Here is a 15,132-nt window from a genome sequence, read left to right as displayed (position 1 = left end):
GGAGACATTCGGGACTCGCCTGGACACGGCCTGGAGCAGCCTGGTCTGGTTAGACCTGCTTTGAGCAGGTTGGAGGTTCCTTCCAACCTAAATGATGATTCTATGATTCTTATTATAGCCTGGCGGCTCCTTGCCCAAAGGTAATGCCCACCCTTCCAAGCTTCTCCAGAGCCTACACAAATCTGTTGGGTTCATACATTAACGGTCTAGATGTGCTTTCAAAAAATTAAGAGCTCTGACACAACATTCTTAAGTATAAATTTTATCCACATCAAATCTGCCTGGAACAATTCTCTAAATAACCACTGGCTTTGTCATCAAATCCTATTATTTTTTATTGCCAACTGAAAGGAAAGTTTGTAACTTTTCCTTATTCCTGGCAATGGTTCACTGAGTAATTCCTGAATTTCTTCAGTTTCTGACAATACAAAAAAAAACCCCCAAAACCCAACATACAATTAGAACAGATGTCTCAAAGTTACTAAGAACTGCACCTACAACCCAAAGGATCTGGAGAGAGAACTCTGGATGATAAAGAGAGATCAGTATTGAAGTTATCATTAGGTAATGCTAGATAACTTTGACTATCATACTGTCAACTATTTGAGCCACTCCATCTGAAGAGCCATCAATGCAGCTAAAATTACTTTTAGAGAAATGGCAATTTCTGCAAGCCAAAGCCAAGACTTGGCTAGAATAGGAGGTAATTTGTCCCATGGATTCTGAACCTGTCAACTTCATATTTGTAGGGTGGTATTTTATATATCACATAATGTCATGAAGATGGCAGCATCAAACCCAAAATGAGCTCCTGGAACAAAGGGAAGTTGTATTTTTTTAGCAGTTTTCATTTGGCTGACAGAGGGCCAAAGATTCTTTTATTTTATCAGCTATATCTTCTGCAACGTACATAGCTTATCTGCTCAAAAAGTAAATTAGCCATATTTGGAAACACTAGTTCCAGAAGAAACCATGTCAGATTTTTGATGCTCATAGGAAGACTCAGCATGCCATAAGTGTTTAAAGGCTACCTGATAGCATTTTGCTTATTTTTTCCTCACGCTGCACACAATGTTTTATTTTTCCCTGTGATGAAATGCTTCTAATGACAGTTAGCTATTCAGTAAGGAAACTTGTCTTTGTGGTTGGTTCTGTCATGCAAGCTTACAACTGAAAGGGTCAGGCCACTTTGCAGCTGAAAAAAGTTAGTGTAATCACCAGCTGGCACTCCAGTGAAACTGAGTCTTGTTTTAAGACCAAAGCAGCAAATCTTCTCAAGCATTAGGAAAGTGTCTTTTGGGGAGATTTTGCATCTTTTCCTGGAAGACTTAAAAATGCCTTTTATTTTTTTTAAATGGTAACTATTTTGCAACAAAAAGTACATAATTTGAAAATTATTAAAAGTTATTTTATAAACATGCACTTGTTCAGGAAAGTTTATTAGCAGGAAAGAGTTTTGTCCATTCATATGATCAGCTCTGAATGACAACTCTTCACCAAAGTTATCCCATTTTACCAGCTAATCCAGTATCGCTGAGATTACTGGTGCCCAAATGAAACTCCTGCAAACCAAGGTATATTCCACAGCTGCCCCATGAGCTGTATTGTCTTTATAAAATCTTCAGCTGAAATCTGATCACACCACAATATGCTGGACCATGAGGAACCCAGGACTCACTGTTGTCAAGTTCTAGAAATGGCTGATTCACTTCCTGTTTTCTAAGATCCATTTTTCAAAACACAAAATAAGTCTTTGAAATGCTTTGATCCATCAGTGGAAAAGAAATTGACTCATTTTTCCTCCCTGTCTAAACTGAGGATTTCCATGCTGATATTCTCTAAGCTGGGGGTTTTATCAATGAACTGATGATGATAATAATAACAACAACAAACATACAACAGTTGTAAAATTTTCTTTTGAAGTGAGCTGAACTACTCATCTCCAGATATATTCAAGACTGTGGTCAAAATTACAAGACTGCAAGCTCCGGCAACCTACCCCAGGGGAGTCTACTTCATATATATTTTCCCCCAACTTTGCAAAAAGAACTAAGGTGGTTGGAGACTCAAATTCCACTAACCATGTGCTTCTACATCCACAAAATCAAAGCCAGATGGCATCATATTAGACAAGTCACTTGGCTTTTATGTTCTTCGATTTCTTTAAGGGCAAGATGGAAATAATATTTGTCTATCCTGTTGTTCAAAGAGACTTTGTAATGTAGGCTGCAGTTGTCAGATGTGCAGGGGTAAGAGTAATTGTTTTAAAGAGAGGAGGGAAAAGAAATTATCTAACTGCACCTACGTACAGCCTCTCCAAGTGCAATAAGGCTCTGTACCTGTGTGACACGCTGCTTGCGTACAGAGGCCGTTGTTCTCTGGCAAATGCTATATTTCTATATCCGGAACACTTTCGAGTGTCAGAGTCCACCACACTCATTAATAAAAAGAAACTAACATTGTTAAGATGATGGTCCAATATGTCTCTGCATGAGATTACATGAAAGGCACCATTAAAGAGTATCGCATTCCAGCAGCCAAGAGAGACAGCACCTCTCAGATGGCGATAAGCAAGTTTCCCTTTGGGATTTACTGCTCACCATCCACAGCAGCCATCTGTCACACATGTACAATCAAGACGTCACAATGCATTAGAGCTGATTTGAAATACTGTCATCTGCTGACAACAAAAACTGTTTTCCAATGATTAGCAGACCTTTAAGCCAAAGTGCCATCACAGAAAGACAAATAACTGCAGGATATTCCAGAACATTTCTCCCCTTGCCTTAGCTTCCACCACAGTTATGTGCCCAGTTTTACAATACACACAACTACTTCCAGTGCGCTGCTTCTATATGACTGAAGTATACACAAATACACTCCAAACCGATTCCACTAAAAGTTATTACATTTTTCTTTCTGTGGCCATGATATGACTTGTAACTCTTTTTTTCTGAGTAGGTATATATGTTAAAAGTAATGCAATCTATATGACTGACCGGAAGCAACACAGGCTGGACGAGCTTTCTAGCAGAAAATTCTTTACTTTCAGAATATAATTAGGTTCCTGAGGCTAAAATCCAGCTTGTAGATCAATATTTGAATCCACTGGAAGGAGTCTTTTATTTTTTTGATTCATTGTTCCTGAGAAAAGAGGTTTTGAAAATGTTTGAAACGGATCAGGTATGTAAAGTCAAGGTGTCCAACAGTCACATAATTTATCCCCTTCCCAGGATGCTGTGGCCGTACCTAATTGGGTAGCACATGTTCCCAACACATCTATTTTCCCATCGTCTTCCAGCTACCAAATTATTCTCACTGTATTTTAGGAAACTGGCAGGAGAAAGGTACATGAGTGGGAAAATCAGCGTCTTTGTAAATATAAAAACCAAGCAGAACTCTGCAACATTTGAAAGGCCAGAGAAAACCAAGAGAGGTCCCAGGGCACTGGAGAAGGGCAAGAGACAGTCAACCTAACTGCAGCCTTTTGGGAAGATAATGGAACAAGTTATTAAGCAGTCGGTCATTGAGCATCTATGAAGACAATATGATAATAAAACGCAAATAATGTGAATTTGTCAAGAACAAATCTTTTTCTGACACAATGAGCAAGGGGAAAGCCACAGATGTGACAAACTTAGTTTTGATTGGGCTTTTAATCTAAGTCACCTGAGAGTCTGACAAGCTTTGTAGGGAATTATGGCCTAAACTGAAGAGCAGTTACAAGTACTATATGAAGAAGTAATTAGGAATAATTCTCTTGCAAACTGGGAGTCAAATAGGGTTCCACAATGATCTGCCATGCACCTGGCTTTATTTCATGTTTTCCTTAATACACTGGCAATGAAAGTGATAAAGCGCACTTTCAGAATCTGGGCTGATAACTAAGGTGGGAAAGACTGCAAACAGCTTAGTAAACAGAACCAGCACTCAAAATGATGATCTGAAAATTCTGTAGAGACATATGCAAAGTACTACAACGATGAGCAAGAAAACAAATCCAAATACAAGGGGAAAAACTAGCCAGACAAGAAAAACACAGGAAAAAAATCTGCACGTTGCAGTTAGAGAGTGAGAGTGCAATGAGATACAGTTGGAAAAAAAAGGATGGCAAACTTGGCGCTAGGAAGATCTAAGGCACAAGAGACGAGTATTTTGCTCTGTTTGGCAGCAGTGAAACACACAGCAGTTGGCAAACAATGTACAGATTAAACACCACATTGAGAGAAAACTGCAGAGACAGAGTAGAAAAAAATATAAACTTTAAAAACACATGATCAGTAGGAAAATACTAAGAGAACAATTTTTTTTTTTTGTGTAGAATAATGTGAAGAGGAAAGGGCGAAGTTATAACCTTCAAGTTCTTCTGCACGTAAAAGACAAAAATGGAATATCTTTATACCCACCAAGGATAGAACAAGTAATCACTAGCATAATTTGCAGCACAGAATGTATTAGAAAAAAACCTCAGAGAACTACAAAAATCATGATGTAATGGAATTGCATCAACAGATCATGCAGTTCCTGTCACTGAAGGCTTTTTGAAACAAATTAAATAAATTCAACATGAAACATTTTGTTAGAGGTTGCTGTAAGATTTGACACTGCTTTAATGAATCAGTTAATTTGGTGTCCCCTCAGAAATAAAGGGAGGTTAGAAACACATCACACTCATAGTGACAGCCAACTACAATAAAGTAAACGTTTTACCTAAGTGGCATCTGCGTGAATTCACAAAGCAGTGAGTAAATTCAACGTGAATAAATTCAATATAGGAACTGAAAATTACAATTTTGCCTGGATTAAAAAAAAAGACCTGTAACCCCTGTACTTGCAAACGAGCAGTGGCATTCCTACTTAAGTGGCAAACGCTGATCTCGAGTTTGTGTTCTGAAAGCAAGGTGCAAACAAAGCTGCTACACAGGCTGGAGGAGCTGGGGCAAACCTGAGCTGCTTGAGGCAGGTACTTAAAGCTGAGGACGCCAGCAGGTGCCGCGGCCAGGCTCTTGCGTATACCTTGCATATGTTTTTCAGTACGAAATTCGATTCAAAGTTGTTGGTTTTTAATCAGCTTTGCAACACCGGGTTTTGCATACCGTCTTTAGCAAAGGCGACTCCGTCAGTTGTTTGATCAGTGAAAACTGTTTTTACATTCGTGCCCACGCAACGACACCCTCTCGTCTTCCCTGCATTACTAAACAGAAGATCCGGGCAAGAATAAAGGCTGTCGCACCTGAAACATATTCCCTTCTTAATGTTCACCAGCTGCCTTCCCACCGGGTCCCTCATCAGTTCCCAAACTAGCCTGTTCCTAATCCGGGGCGGCTCGGACGCGCAAACAGCCTTCCAGCCGGAGCCCTCAGGCAGCTGACGGTTACCCACCGCCTGCGCCTCACAGGAGCCCTCAGCGGGGAGCGCAGTCGCTGAGGAGAGCCCTGGGCGGGCCCCGCGGCCGTTACTCCGGCAGCTCGGCACCACCTGCCCCGGCGCTGAGTTTCGCCCCGCCTCGGCAGCCGCCCTGCGGAACGGGGCCGGCACGACGGCGCGGAGCTGCCGCCGCTGACCCCCAGCCCCGGCCCCGCTCGTCCCGACCCGAGCCGACCCCCGCCCGGCGGCGCTCACCATGGCGATGATGGCGGCGGCAGGCGGCCCGCCTCACCCTGCTGCCGCGAGCGCGGCGTGACGCCACGCGAAGCCGCGCCCTGGCAACCGAAGCCCCGCCCCCGTACACGGCCCAGCGATTGGCTGAAGGGGGACACGTCACCCGGGAGCGCTCCGCCCGCCGCAGGAAGCGGAAGTTGGTGGAGGTGGCGGTTGCGGCGGTTGCAGGGTCTGTCGCGATAGTGCTGGTGCGCGTTCCGGTAGCGGCCTCGGGGTTCCGCCGCCCCTCCCGCGGGGTGGCCCGGTCTGGCGGGGTCGGGGCGGCCGCGGCGGCAGCAGGGCCGGAACCCCTGAGGCGGGTGGGGGAGGCCTCGGTCCGCGTTGGCCGGTACTGCCGCGGGGTGAGGAACCTCTTCTCCAGAGCGGTGGGTAACGTCCAGCTTTCGCTTACCGGCAGGCTGCGGGGCTGAGGTGAGAGGGCGCAGCTCCTCGCCCCGGGTAGCCGAGGCGCGGCGGGGGCTGGGGTGGTGGGGCTTTTCCGAGGCCTTCGTGGATCGTGACTCAGCCGCGTTAGTGCAGGATTTCCTTGCCTTGTTCGTCATGTGTGGGGTTCTGCAGGGCACGACGTTAGCCGAGGGGGGCAGTGGTTAACGATTCAACCAGTGGAGGAGTTTTGCCTATAGGGATGTAATAAAAGGGGGGGTGCAGAGGCTTACATTGAGGCTTTGAGAGTAACAGGACGGTAAGAGCTGTATTATAACATGAACAGTGAAGGAGCAGGATCACCAGTAGGTGGGCTCAGATGAAGGAGATAAGACCAAATTCTCATAATCAATTTTTTTTATTGAGCATTCTTGCCTCTATCTGAGCAGCTATGTTTTCCTCCTCCTTGTTCTCCTCAAATGAGTAGAGATCCTCAATCCAAAATGAATGAACAGTAGTGGTGATTAGCACATCATGGTCTTAAATGAGGAAAAACCTACCTCCAGCTGTAGAAGCAACAGATAGCAAGATGTTCCTGTATCTGTAGTTTGAGAAAACACAAGGAGGGAAAGTCATTTCTTTTGTCTTCTAGTCATTGCAAAAGAAAACAAACAAAAAACCCAACGGGATATAGCAATCTCAAACTATTGTAGTTAGTGGCAGACCCTAGAAAAGGGAGGCCTGGGGCATTGGGAGTGGATGGTCCTGTGGGTAAAGGAGGCAGTGGTCAACAGAGCTCATGAATAAGGGAGAGAATGGCCAGGATGGCAGTTTGGGCCAAACTGGGGATGAAGTTTTACTGTTGGCTTAAACCGAGCATGTGCAGCCACTCAGGGCACTGACTCCTGCTTTCGGCTGGGAATTGGCTCTGTTAAAAAAAGTTGTAAAAAAATTGCCATCGGTTCCTCCTCACCTCTTGGTCTGCGGTAAGCACAGTGTGGGATTTCCCTTACTTGTGGGTCTGTGATGATCTGAGGTTATCTGTGCGTGGTCATGCAGTTGTACTCTGGGAGTGTTCCAGAGTTTTAAAGGGTAAGATGAAGGCCCACTGAAAACAGGAGGGAGGCCGGGAAGAGAAATTTGAGGAATGGGAACTGGAACTGGATGAGGAGCAAGAAATAGGAGTTGAAGTCCAGATCTTAGTGAAAAAAGAAACAAGTGGCAGAAGTTTTATAGGCCTTTTCCTTTGAATTCTTTGGGTCCTGGTGTGTTTTTTATCATTTTGGGTTTTTTCCTTTGGTTTGGTGTGGTTTTTTTTTTTTCACCGTGCTGCTGAACTGGAGTTTAGGGGTTGTACTAGAAAATAGGGTAATCCAAGATTAACTGTCATTGTTACCTTGCTAAAGATTTCCCCCCTCCGCCTCATTTCATCCTCAGACTTACGTGGTTAGGAAGAGCTGACTGCTAAAGAGAAAATGACATCTCTAGAAAAAGGTAGGTGGTTTGCATGATGTCTAAACAGACTGGATTAAAAGTACTTTAACTTGAATTCTAAAGACCGGAGTTATACTGTATGCCAGGCTCCATTCATTTACACTTATTCCTTTTATGTAGCTATTGGGAAGTAGTTATGTGACTTCATTACTGCGGTGAAAACCAGAGCTGCCTGGATGGAACAGTTAATTGAATGTAGTTTTGTAATCCAGCTCTGTACTGAAAAACAAGTTTGTCACTGGTACTGTCATCTGTCTGTACGCTTGTCTGTCAGTCCTCCTCTAGTATTTAGAACCTGTTGGTACTGATTCAGCCAGCTTGAAAGCAGGGCAATATAATGGTGCTACTACAGCATTTTTGAAATTCGTTATTTGGATAGAGGATGCAGGCTCACATTAACTGCCCGCAGTATGAGGAAAAAAGCAGTGTGTGTAGCTATGTTCTAAGAAACTTTCTTGCTTTTGCCCATTGTGAGGAAACTACTACAATAACATTTCATTCAGCTGAAAACTTAGTGAACCTAAATAAAATGAATTTCAGTAAACATTATCATGCATATTGGGGAATTCAGAGCAGCATGCAGCGTTGCTGGGAATACTGGGGTCTGTTGATTAGAAATGAAGCAGAACTGGCTTGTTGGCTTTTCTTAAGCCTTCACTTGGACAACTAAAACATAGGGTAGGTAGTACTTAAAAGTCTGCTAAACTTCTTAAGGTGTTACTAGCTATGTAGCAAATAGCTGCTTTTCATTTAATTCTTGCTTTTAAAATGAGACTGCTCTGGTTCTGTCAGCTCCCAAAACCTGATTTTGCTTTCAACCTATGAGTAATATTGACAAGAATTTTCTGCTTACTAGCTCTTTTTCATGTCTGCATCTACTCTTGTATGGCAGCAGGAAATTAAGATTAATACAATTCAAATCAATGTCTGTCTTGTACTACTAGTATTAATGAGCAACACACTTGAGGAGTTTTCTAACTTGTGTTTTATAATTGCTGCTGCAAAGGACTATTTTACACATGCAGTGTGCAATGAAAATCTGTAACTGTGAAGTACAGAAATTAAGTGAAGAGCTACAATGGGACTATAACAGAGTGAAAGGTGGTAAACTTTCCCTCTGCTATTTCTAAATTTTAGTTGATGATGCCTCATCGCCCGTCCGAGGACCCGGAGATGGCATGGAAACAGAGCAGACAGCTGAATCGGTGGAAGTAATCACTGGAGCCAACACTACAAACCATCACACCCACCACAGCCCACATAAAAAGACAGTCTCTTCCCTGAGTCCTGGAGTTCTGCAGCTGGGGAAAGTACCTACTGAGAAATCAGTGGAGGTCGAAGCTATTCGTATATTAGTCCCTAAAGCAGCTATCACCCATGTTGTTCCGACTAAAAATGCTAAGGTAGCTAAATCAGTGGGACATAAAGGAGACACGTTCCATCAGTCAGATGGAGTTGCAGATCCCAAGAAAGAACAGATAGAGCTGAAAAATGCAATCGAAAAGCTAAAGAATTCAGAAAAGCGGTTGTTACAGGATAAAGAAGGTCTCTCTAATCAGCTGCGTATACAGACAGAGGTAAGAAATGAAAGGTATTTTCTCTCACGCAGCTGAGCTGCTTTGGTTTATATAAGCAGTTTGTGAATGTGACCGAAGAGAACTGCTATGACACTCCAGCCTTGAAACAGATAGTTTCCCTTTTCAACTTACCAGCTAAGATACAGAGTAGAAGTACATCTGAGCAATCCAGTGCTGCTTCTCTGACAACAGATGAAAGTATCAAAGGCTTGAAGCTGGGAGAAACACATTGGAGGGCTGCAGGGAAATGGGTCTTTCATGAGGAAAAATTTTGCTCCTCAACTGCTAAGTGAAAAATGTTATGCCACAGAAGGGGTGACTAAAATTTTCTACATGATATAATCTGTGGATATCTTGTCTAATCCTTTGTTATCTTACTGATTCAGGACTCAGATGCTACGGAAACATTCTTTGTTTCTTGTAGCCGGCTTTCACTCTTCCTCTTTGGCCTCTGCTAGCATTTAAACAAGAATGTGTTAAACGTGCATTAGTCTCAAATGTTTATGCTCAATGGAGTGGATCGTGAGGCTTAATATACTCTGCATTGGATTTGTCCCATTCTGGAAAGAGAAAGGCAATTTACTGTTAAGTATTTGCAATAACTTGCACCGCATTCTGGAAGTAGGAGGTGTTTCATTCTGTGTTGGTAATTACAAGACAGTCTGGTCTAATCCTAGGTGAATCGGGAGCTGAAGAAATTACTTGTTGCTTCTGTTGGGGACGATCTGGAGTATCACTTTGAACGGATGGCTCGTGAGAAAAATCAGCTAATCCTAGAAAACGAAGTCCTGGGGCGGAATATGTCCCAGTTGTCTGAACAGTTAGAGCGCATGTCTATACAATGTGATGTGTGGCGAAGCAAATTCCTAGCAAGCAGGTATTCCCTCTTACAGAAGTGTTATGACGGCATTCTCCTTCAGTCTTTTATTATGTACGCCCATTGCAATGCCTGGGAATGTGCCTAAATATGCTGAGGACAGCCACAACAGCTATACTAACACCTACTATGAGGTTTGAGTATACAGAAAAGGTACAAAGTAAGCTCCTTGTAAATCTGAATAGTTCTGCTTTTCAGAGGTAATACAGTGGATCCTAAACCTCTTCAAATCTTAACTACAGTTCTTGTCAACATAGCAAGAGAAGTTCTTATTTCTGATAGACTGTGTGCAGTTTAGGGTTTAAAAATGCCTTTTTGTCAAGCTGTCTTGACTCATCTTACAGGTAATTAGCTTGATTTTCACCCCCACCCCCCAAGTAGGATACAATCATCAATGTGTGAAGAAGTTGATTTGGTTAAAGAACTCTGCTTACAGTGATTCGGGGATCTCCTGGGAAGGGCAGCTCAGTGTGGAAGAGAGAGTATTACGTATTACAAAAAGGCCTTACTGCTTGAAGGAAATGGTAACAGAATACAGCGTCCTCCCTTTAATTTGCTGGTCTTAAAAAGTTTCAGCATATTGAGTGAATGTAATACTTGTCCTAGTCCTAGCTAGGCAAGTGTTACTATCCTAATTTAACTTGTTTCTTTAGCATTAATAGGAGTTCTGAGATCAGGGATGCAAGTCCCTTCTAGGAGCGACAGTGTGGTTGGTGCTGTGCTCAGAGTAACACCCTTCGATACTGCAACATTCGGTTCGTTGGAGACCTCGGATTTCTAACTGGTTGCTGTTTAAACGTCATTCTGGTTTTTGCATTTGCAGTATGGCAGTCATCTGAAATACCTGCTTGAGGGGTCCGTGGCATAGCAAAATATGACAACAGGCGTCTCACATCTGTAGCTCTTAAATGCTCCTATCTGGCACATAGACCATCTAGTTATTGCCCCTGGGAAAGGCAAAGAGGTGAATGAATGCAGTCTGTAGCCATAGCTGTCATCTGCAGAGATGAGTATGAAAAGACACGATTACAGCGTACTTGTGGGAACTGTGTTAGTAAAACAAAATGTATTTAGCTTTATCTGTCAGGATGCTTGTCCACCATGTTCACGTACTCAAGGTATATTAAAATGTCTGTTGCTAGATTTGTATTAAGTGACACAAGATTGTTTAAACTCATCAAGTCAAAACATAATCTTGCACTTGTGTTGGCTGTAGTTGAACAGAAATTGCTCTTAATACATGTCCTTTGTAATAAGGTTGATACAGGCCCTGCATGGGGGAGGGGGGTGAGAACGGCAGCTTAATACTTAGTTTGAGCTGACAGATTACGGTCTGTAGTAGAACAAAGGTGACTTCCAAGCTGCTCGCTTACGCTACTGATTGGAGATTTCTTTTGCAGGGTTATGGCTGATGAGCTAACCAATACCAGAGCAATTCTTCAGCGTCAAACCAGGGATGCACAAAGTGCAATCCAGGACTTGCTAAATGAACGTGATCAGTTCCGTCAGGAGATGATTGATACACAGAAGTATGATTTTTCTAATCCAGACTACCTCTGTGCAAACTTTTCATTTCTGTCAGTTTATGCTAGGCCAGAGAAGAATCAAATAACTTTCCCCTATTCCAGTGATATTCAACAAAAATCAATTATGCTGATGGATAGTACGGTCACTTTTCAGTCTCAGAGCTGAAAAAGCTAAAGTAGCATTAATTCTTTCTTCATCATTCCCTTGAGGTGTTAGGGGTCATAAACTGTGGAACTGACATCCCTCATATCCTCAGACTTTCTTTATTTAATCACTTACTGTCTTGACTTCGAGGCTGCTCTGTCTCCTTCCAAAACACAGATTCTTCTACCTGCATTGGCTTTTTAATGCTTATCCTGCCAGATAAGTTTTACCGGTATTACAATACTGTGTTGAGGAGGCCTTGCCTTGGAGAATAGCCTTGTTGCCTCCTTCGTTTTGAACACGTAAGCTTCCTTTTTTGGTTAACGTTTGGCTTGTGCAGTAAGTCTTTGGAAGAGACAATTCCTCTGAAGTATGCTGTGCGCTGACAGTAAAGAGTACAAAACCCACTATTAGTGCTTTTTTCCCTTTCTGCACAGGCTGCTGGAAGAGCTGATGGTTTCTCTTCAGTGGGGGAGACAACAGACATACTATCCTAGCGCCCAACCTTACACTACAACAGAGCTAGCAGCTGTGAATTGTAAGCTAGCCAAAGCTGTAAGCTCGCATCTTCTTGGAAATGTTGGCACTACCAGTCCAAAAAAGGCTTCAACAGCTGTGGAGTTTTGCAATACCCCTGCTGAGAAAATGGCTGAAATGGTAAGAACTCTTCGTACATCTCAGTCTGTCAGCACAGAGTCTTCTTTCCAGAAAGAAATGCCTTGCTTTGTGTTAACTACTTGATATCTTGCCTTTTTAAAAAAACTATATGCAGGGGAAACATGTTGAATAGAGCTGTCTCTTTCCCTCATTACAAAAAAAAAAGGACAAAAAACCCAAACAAAAAAAAAAACATGCAAAACAAAACAAAAAGCCCCCACACAAAACAAAACAAAAAAACCCAAACAAAAAACCCAAACAAAAACAACACTGGAAGAATAAGCAGAACAACATAAATGATATAATGATACATACTGTTTCCTTCTCTGTCCCTAGCACCACAAATAACTGGGTCAAAATTTGTTTAGAGCTAGTGTGTCAGGAGGAAGCCAACTGAAAATACTTAGTTGAGCTTAAAAACTGAGTGGGAGAAGAAACCTGGTTCAGGTAGGAATAAGTCACACCACTTCAGCAGTAGTTTCTGTTGCCCTAAAAATCAGTTCTGTTGAAAGTGGGTGGAAACCCAGAGAGAAGGAAGCTATATGATTTATCTTTCAAGATAAGGTTCCAGTGCGGATGCTTGATGGTCAAATAGCAAACTAGACTAACAGCTGAGTCTGGAAGCAATTGAGTAATAGTCGAGCAGCAGGAGACTCACGGTGCCTAGTGATCTGTGACGTTCTTGCCTGGTTTTGTTCAACTCTGCTAAAAAGATTAGCTCTTTTTTTCTATTCTTAATAAAATCATATCTTGGATTTCTGATGTAGATTACTAATTTATAAACAGTACTTAGTGTCTTTATATTGAGGGACTGGGTAGATGGGTATTTAGTTTTCAACTTGGAAAAAAAATTGAAAAACGCTTTTAGGCAGAAATCCTCCCTAGCTGTTAGAGAAGGATCAAACCCATTAAACTTAATAGATACATTTTCAGTCTCAATTTTTCCATCCTTAGGTGCTACGTGTACTGGATCCAGCTGCACGTACAGAAACAACAGAAGTTTCTTTTTCTGAGACTTCGCCATCATCCTTCCTTTCCACAAAGAAGAGTATTGGAAGGTTTCACCCATATACAAGATACGAAGATGTGACTTTCAATTGTTGCAATCACTGTCAAGGAGAGCTGCTAGCCCTTTAATACCACAGCCAGTGCAACTGCCCATGCACTCTTTCTGAAGAATTACATGAGTTGATGTTCAGCGGGCTTCCCTTTTTCCTCTTTCTTTCCATAATGGGTGGGTTTAACGTTGGAAATTATGCAGTTTCCTCTTCTCAACCCCTTGAAGTTAGGGACTGCCAGGATTTCCTTAGCCTCTGGGATACTTCTGCTACTTTTCAGTCTGGAAAGCTACTTGTTTTCTTCTACAAAGGCAAGACCAAAAATGTTACGCTGTTCCAACTTGTAGAGCATAGAGATGCCCTTGACTATTTAAGGTTTACAGTCTTATTAGCAAATATCAATGAATTTCTCTTTAGAGGGAGACAGAAGTGTAACTATACCAAAGTAAACGAAGTGCTGATAGGTTATTTTTAAAAAAAAAAAAAAAAAAAGCCATGGAAAGTGGTTAGCTCCATGCTTTTTTTTTAATCTTAGCCAAGGTGCTGAACTGTCCCCAAGCCTACGTTCAGCCTTTTAAGTTTAGTAATAAAAAGGAATATGTGCAATGATTCTTCGTAGCCGTAAGCTCTGAAAGTAAGAGCATATGCAGTGTTGCAGCCCTCCTGGCAAGAAGGGGAAAGAGCTTGAATGAACTCTAGCTGTCATATATAAATAGTAACTGGTTTTAAATGGATTCTGGAAAACTGTGTGGGGTGAGATTATTCTTGGGTTTCCATAAAGCTAAAATAATGGCTTTTCCATCTATTTCAGCTTCTAGAGTGAAGCTGTTGCCTAGCTGATCCTCAGCAAAGACAGACTGATATACCTCCTTTAGTACACAGTGTTGAAACCTGACCTAGCATTAGAACTCAGTCCTTGCCCAAGGTCTTCCTGGGCGTTAGGGGAAGCTGAAGATAAGCAGGAAGTTTGCACAGGTACTGGTAAAAAAAATTATATATTTTTTTACTTGTATGGTTTTATAATCTTGATATAGGTTCAAAGAGAACTTTTAGCAGATAATCTGCTAAATCCAAAGAAGCCTATTTAAGTTGCAAATGTAAAGAGGAAAGGTAGGAGGATGCAAATATGCATTTTAATTTCTTAGTTTCACTCCCAAATTTATCATATGCAGCTGCCCAGTTTGGGGAAAGGGTTTCTGGAATGGTTGCTTTTACCCAGTTTTCCTTTGAATCTCATACCATGATCAGAATATGTTAAGCTCTAAGTTCTTGCTGTTGTTGGCCATGCTTTGGTTTGCATGAGAAAGCTACAATAAACTTGCTTTGCTTGCTTGGTTTCAAGTTGCAGTTTTGGATTTAATATAGCTGTATTTCTGACCTTGTTTTCTCTGCAGCATAAAAGGAACTCTATGACATTGAACTGTAAAACCCTTCACTCTACTGGTCTGAGGTAATGAACCAAGCAGCACTTCTTTTGTAGCTTAATTTTCATTTCACATCCATGCCCTTTATCTATGCTGGTAAAAGCTGCAACCCAGCACCGTGTGGTCCAACACCAGGACTCTCTCAATATGCCTGTAACTATCTCCAAAATGGTAAGAGAAAAATACTAACGGCAAAATTGCTTTGCATCTACTACACTTCCTTCTGTTACAGTGCTTCCAGAAAACACTTTGAATGTGGAAAAATGTAGGAACAATGCCAGATCATGAGATCTGTTGGACACATAGCTGGACAGGATGCTCCTCATCTTCCAGTAACTTTATGATTTCGT

At 42.1% G+C, this 15,132-nt stretch overlaps 2 protein-coding genes across 11 annotated transcripts in view; one reads left to right on the top strand and one right to left on the bottom strand.

Moving 5' to 3' along the window:
- NME7 (NME/NM23 family member 7) overlaps nt 1-5,710 on the bottom strand; it is a 94,781-nt gene extending 89,071 nt beyond the window's left edge. For 2 of the 5 annotated variants that reach the window (XM_087759542.1, XM_087759543.1), the window contains exon 1: nt 5,097-5,612. Coding sequence is in view for 3 of the 5 variants with exons in the window: in XM_087759544.1 (XP_087615670.1) it covers nt 4,946-5,023 (78 nt within the window). In the remaining 2 variants the exon portion in view is untranslated. The other 3 variants (XM_087759540.1, XM_087759544.1, XM_087759541.1) reach the window with 3 other exon arrangements.
- Nucleotides 5,711-5,762: 52 nt separating this feature from the next.
- On the top strand, nt 5,763-15,058 carry BLZF1 (basic leucine zipper nuclear factor 1). 6 transcript variants are annotated; one of them, XR_015704740.1, is made up of 8 exons: nt 5,784-6,072; nt 7,462-7,518; nt 8,656-9,095; nt 9,773-9,972; nt 11,373-11,501; nt 12,081-12,300; nt 13,255-13,534; nt 14,753-15,058. XR_015704740.1 is itself a non-coding variant. In XM_087757607.1 (7 exons), exons 2-7 carry the CDS (start codon nt 7,500-7,502, stop codon nt 13,435-13,437), a joined length of 1,191 nt encoding a protein of 396 aa, XP_087613733.1. In that variant the 5' UTR covers nt 5,763-5,849; nt 7,462-7,499; the 3' UTR covers nt 13,438-14,699. The 6 variants fall into 6 exon arrangements, 5 of the variants coding, with proteins under 5 accessions (XP_087613733.1, XP_087613734.1, XP_087613732.1 ...); XM_087757607.1 differs by lacking the exon at nt 14,753-15,058 and having other exon boundaries at nt 5,763-5,849; nt 13,255-14,699; XM_087757608.1 differs by lacking the exon at nt 14,753-15,058 and having other exon boundaries at nt 5,766-5,830; nt 13,255-14,699.
- Nucleotides 15,059-15,132: the final 74 nt, after the last annotated feature.

Source organism: Nipponia nippon, unplaced genomic scaffold (genome assembly GCF_047370975.1).
Source record: "Nipponia nippon isolate SJK-2023a ecotype South Korea unplaced genomic scaffold, ASM4737097v1 scaffold_2, whole genome shotgun sequence".
NCBI classification, from domain to species: Eukaryota; Metazoa; Chordata; class Aves; order Pelecaniformes; family Threskiornithidae; genus Nipponia; species Nipponia nippon.
The sequence above is the reverse complement of the archived record's forward strand: the minus strand, read 5'-3'. Positions and strand labels throughout refer to the sequence as shown.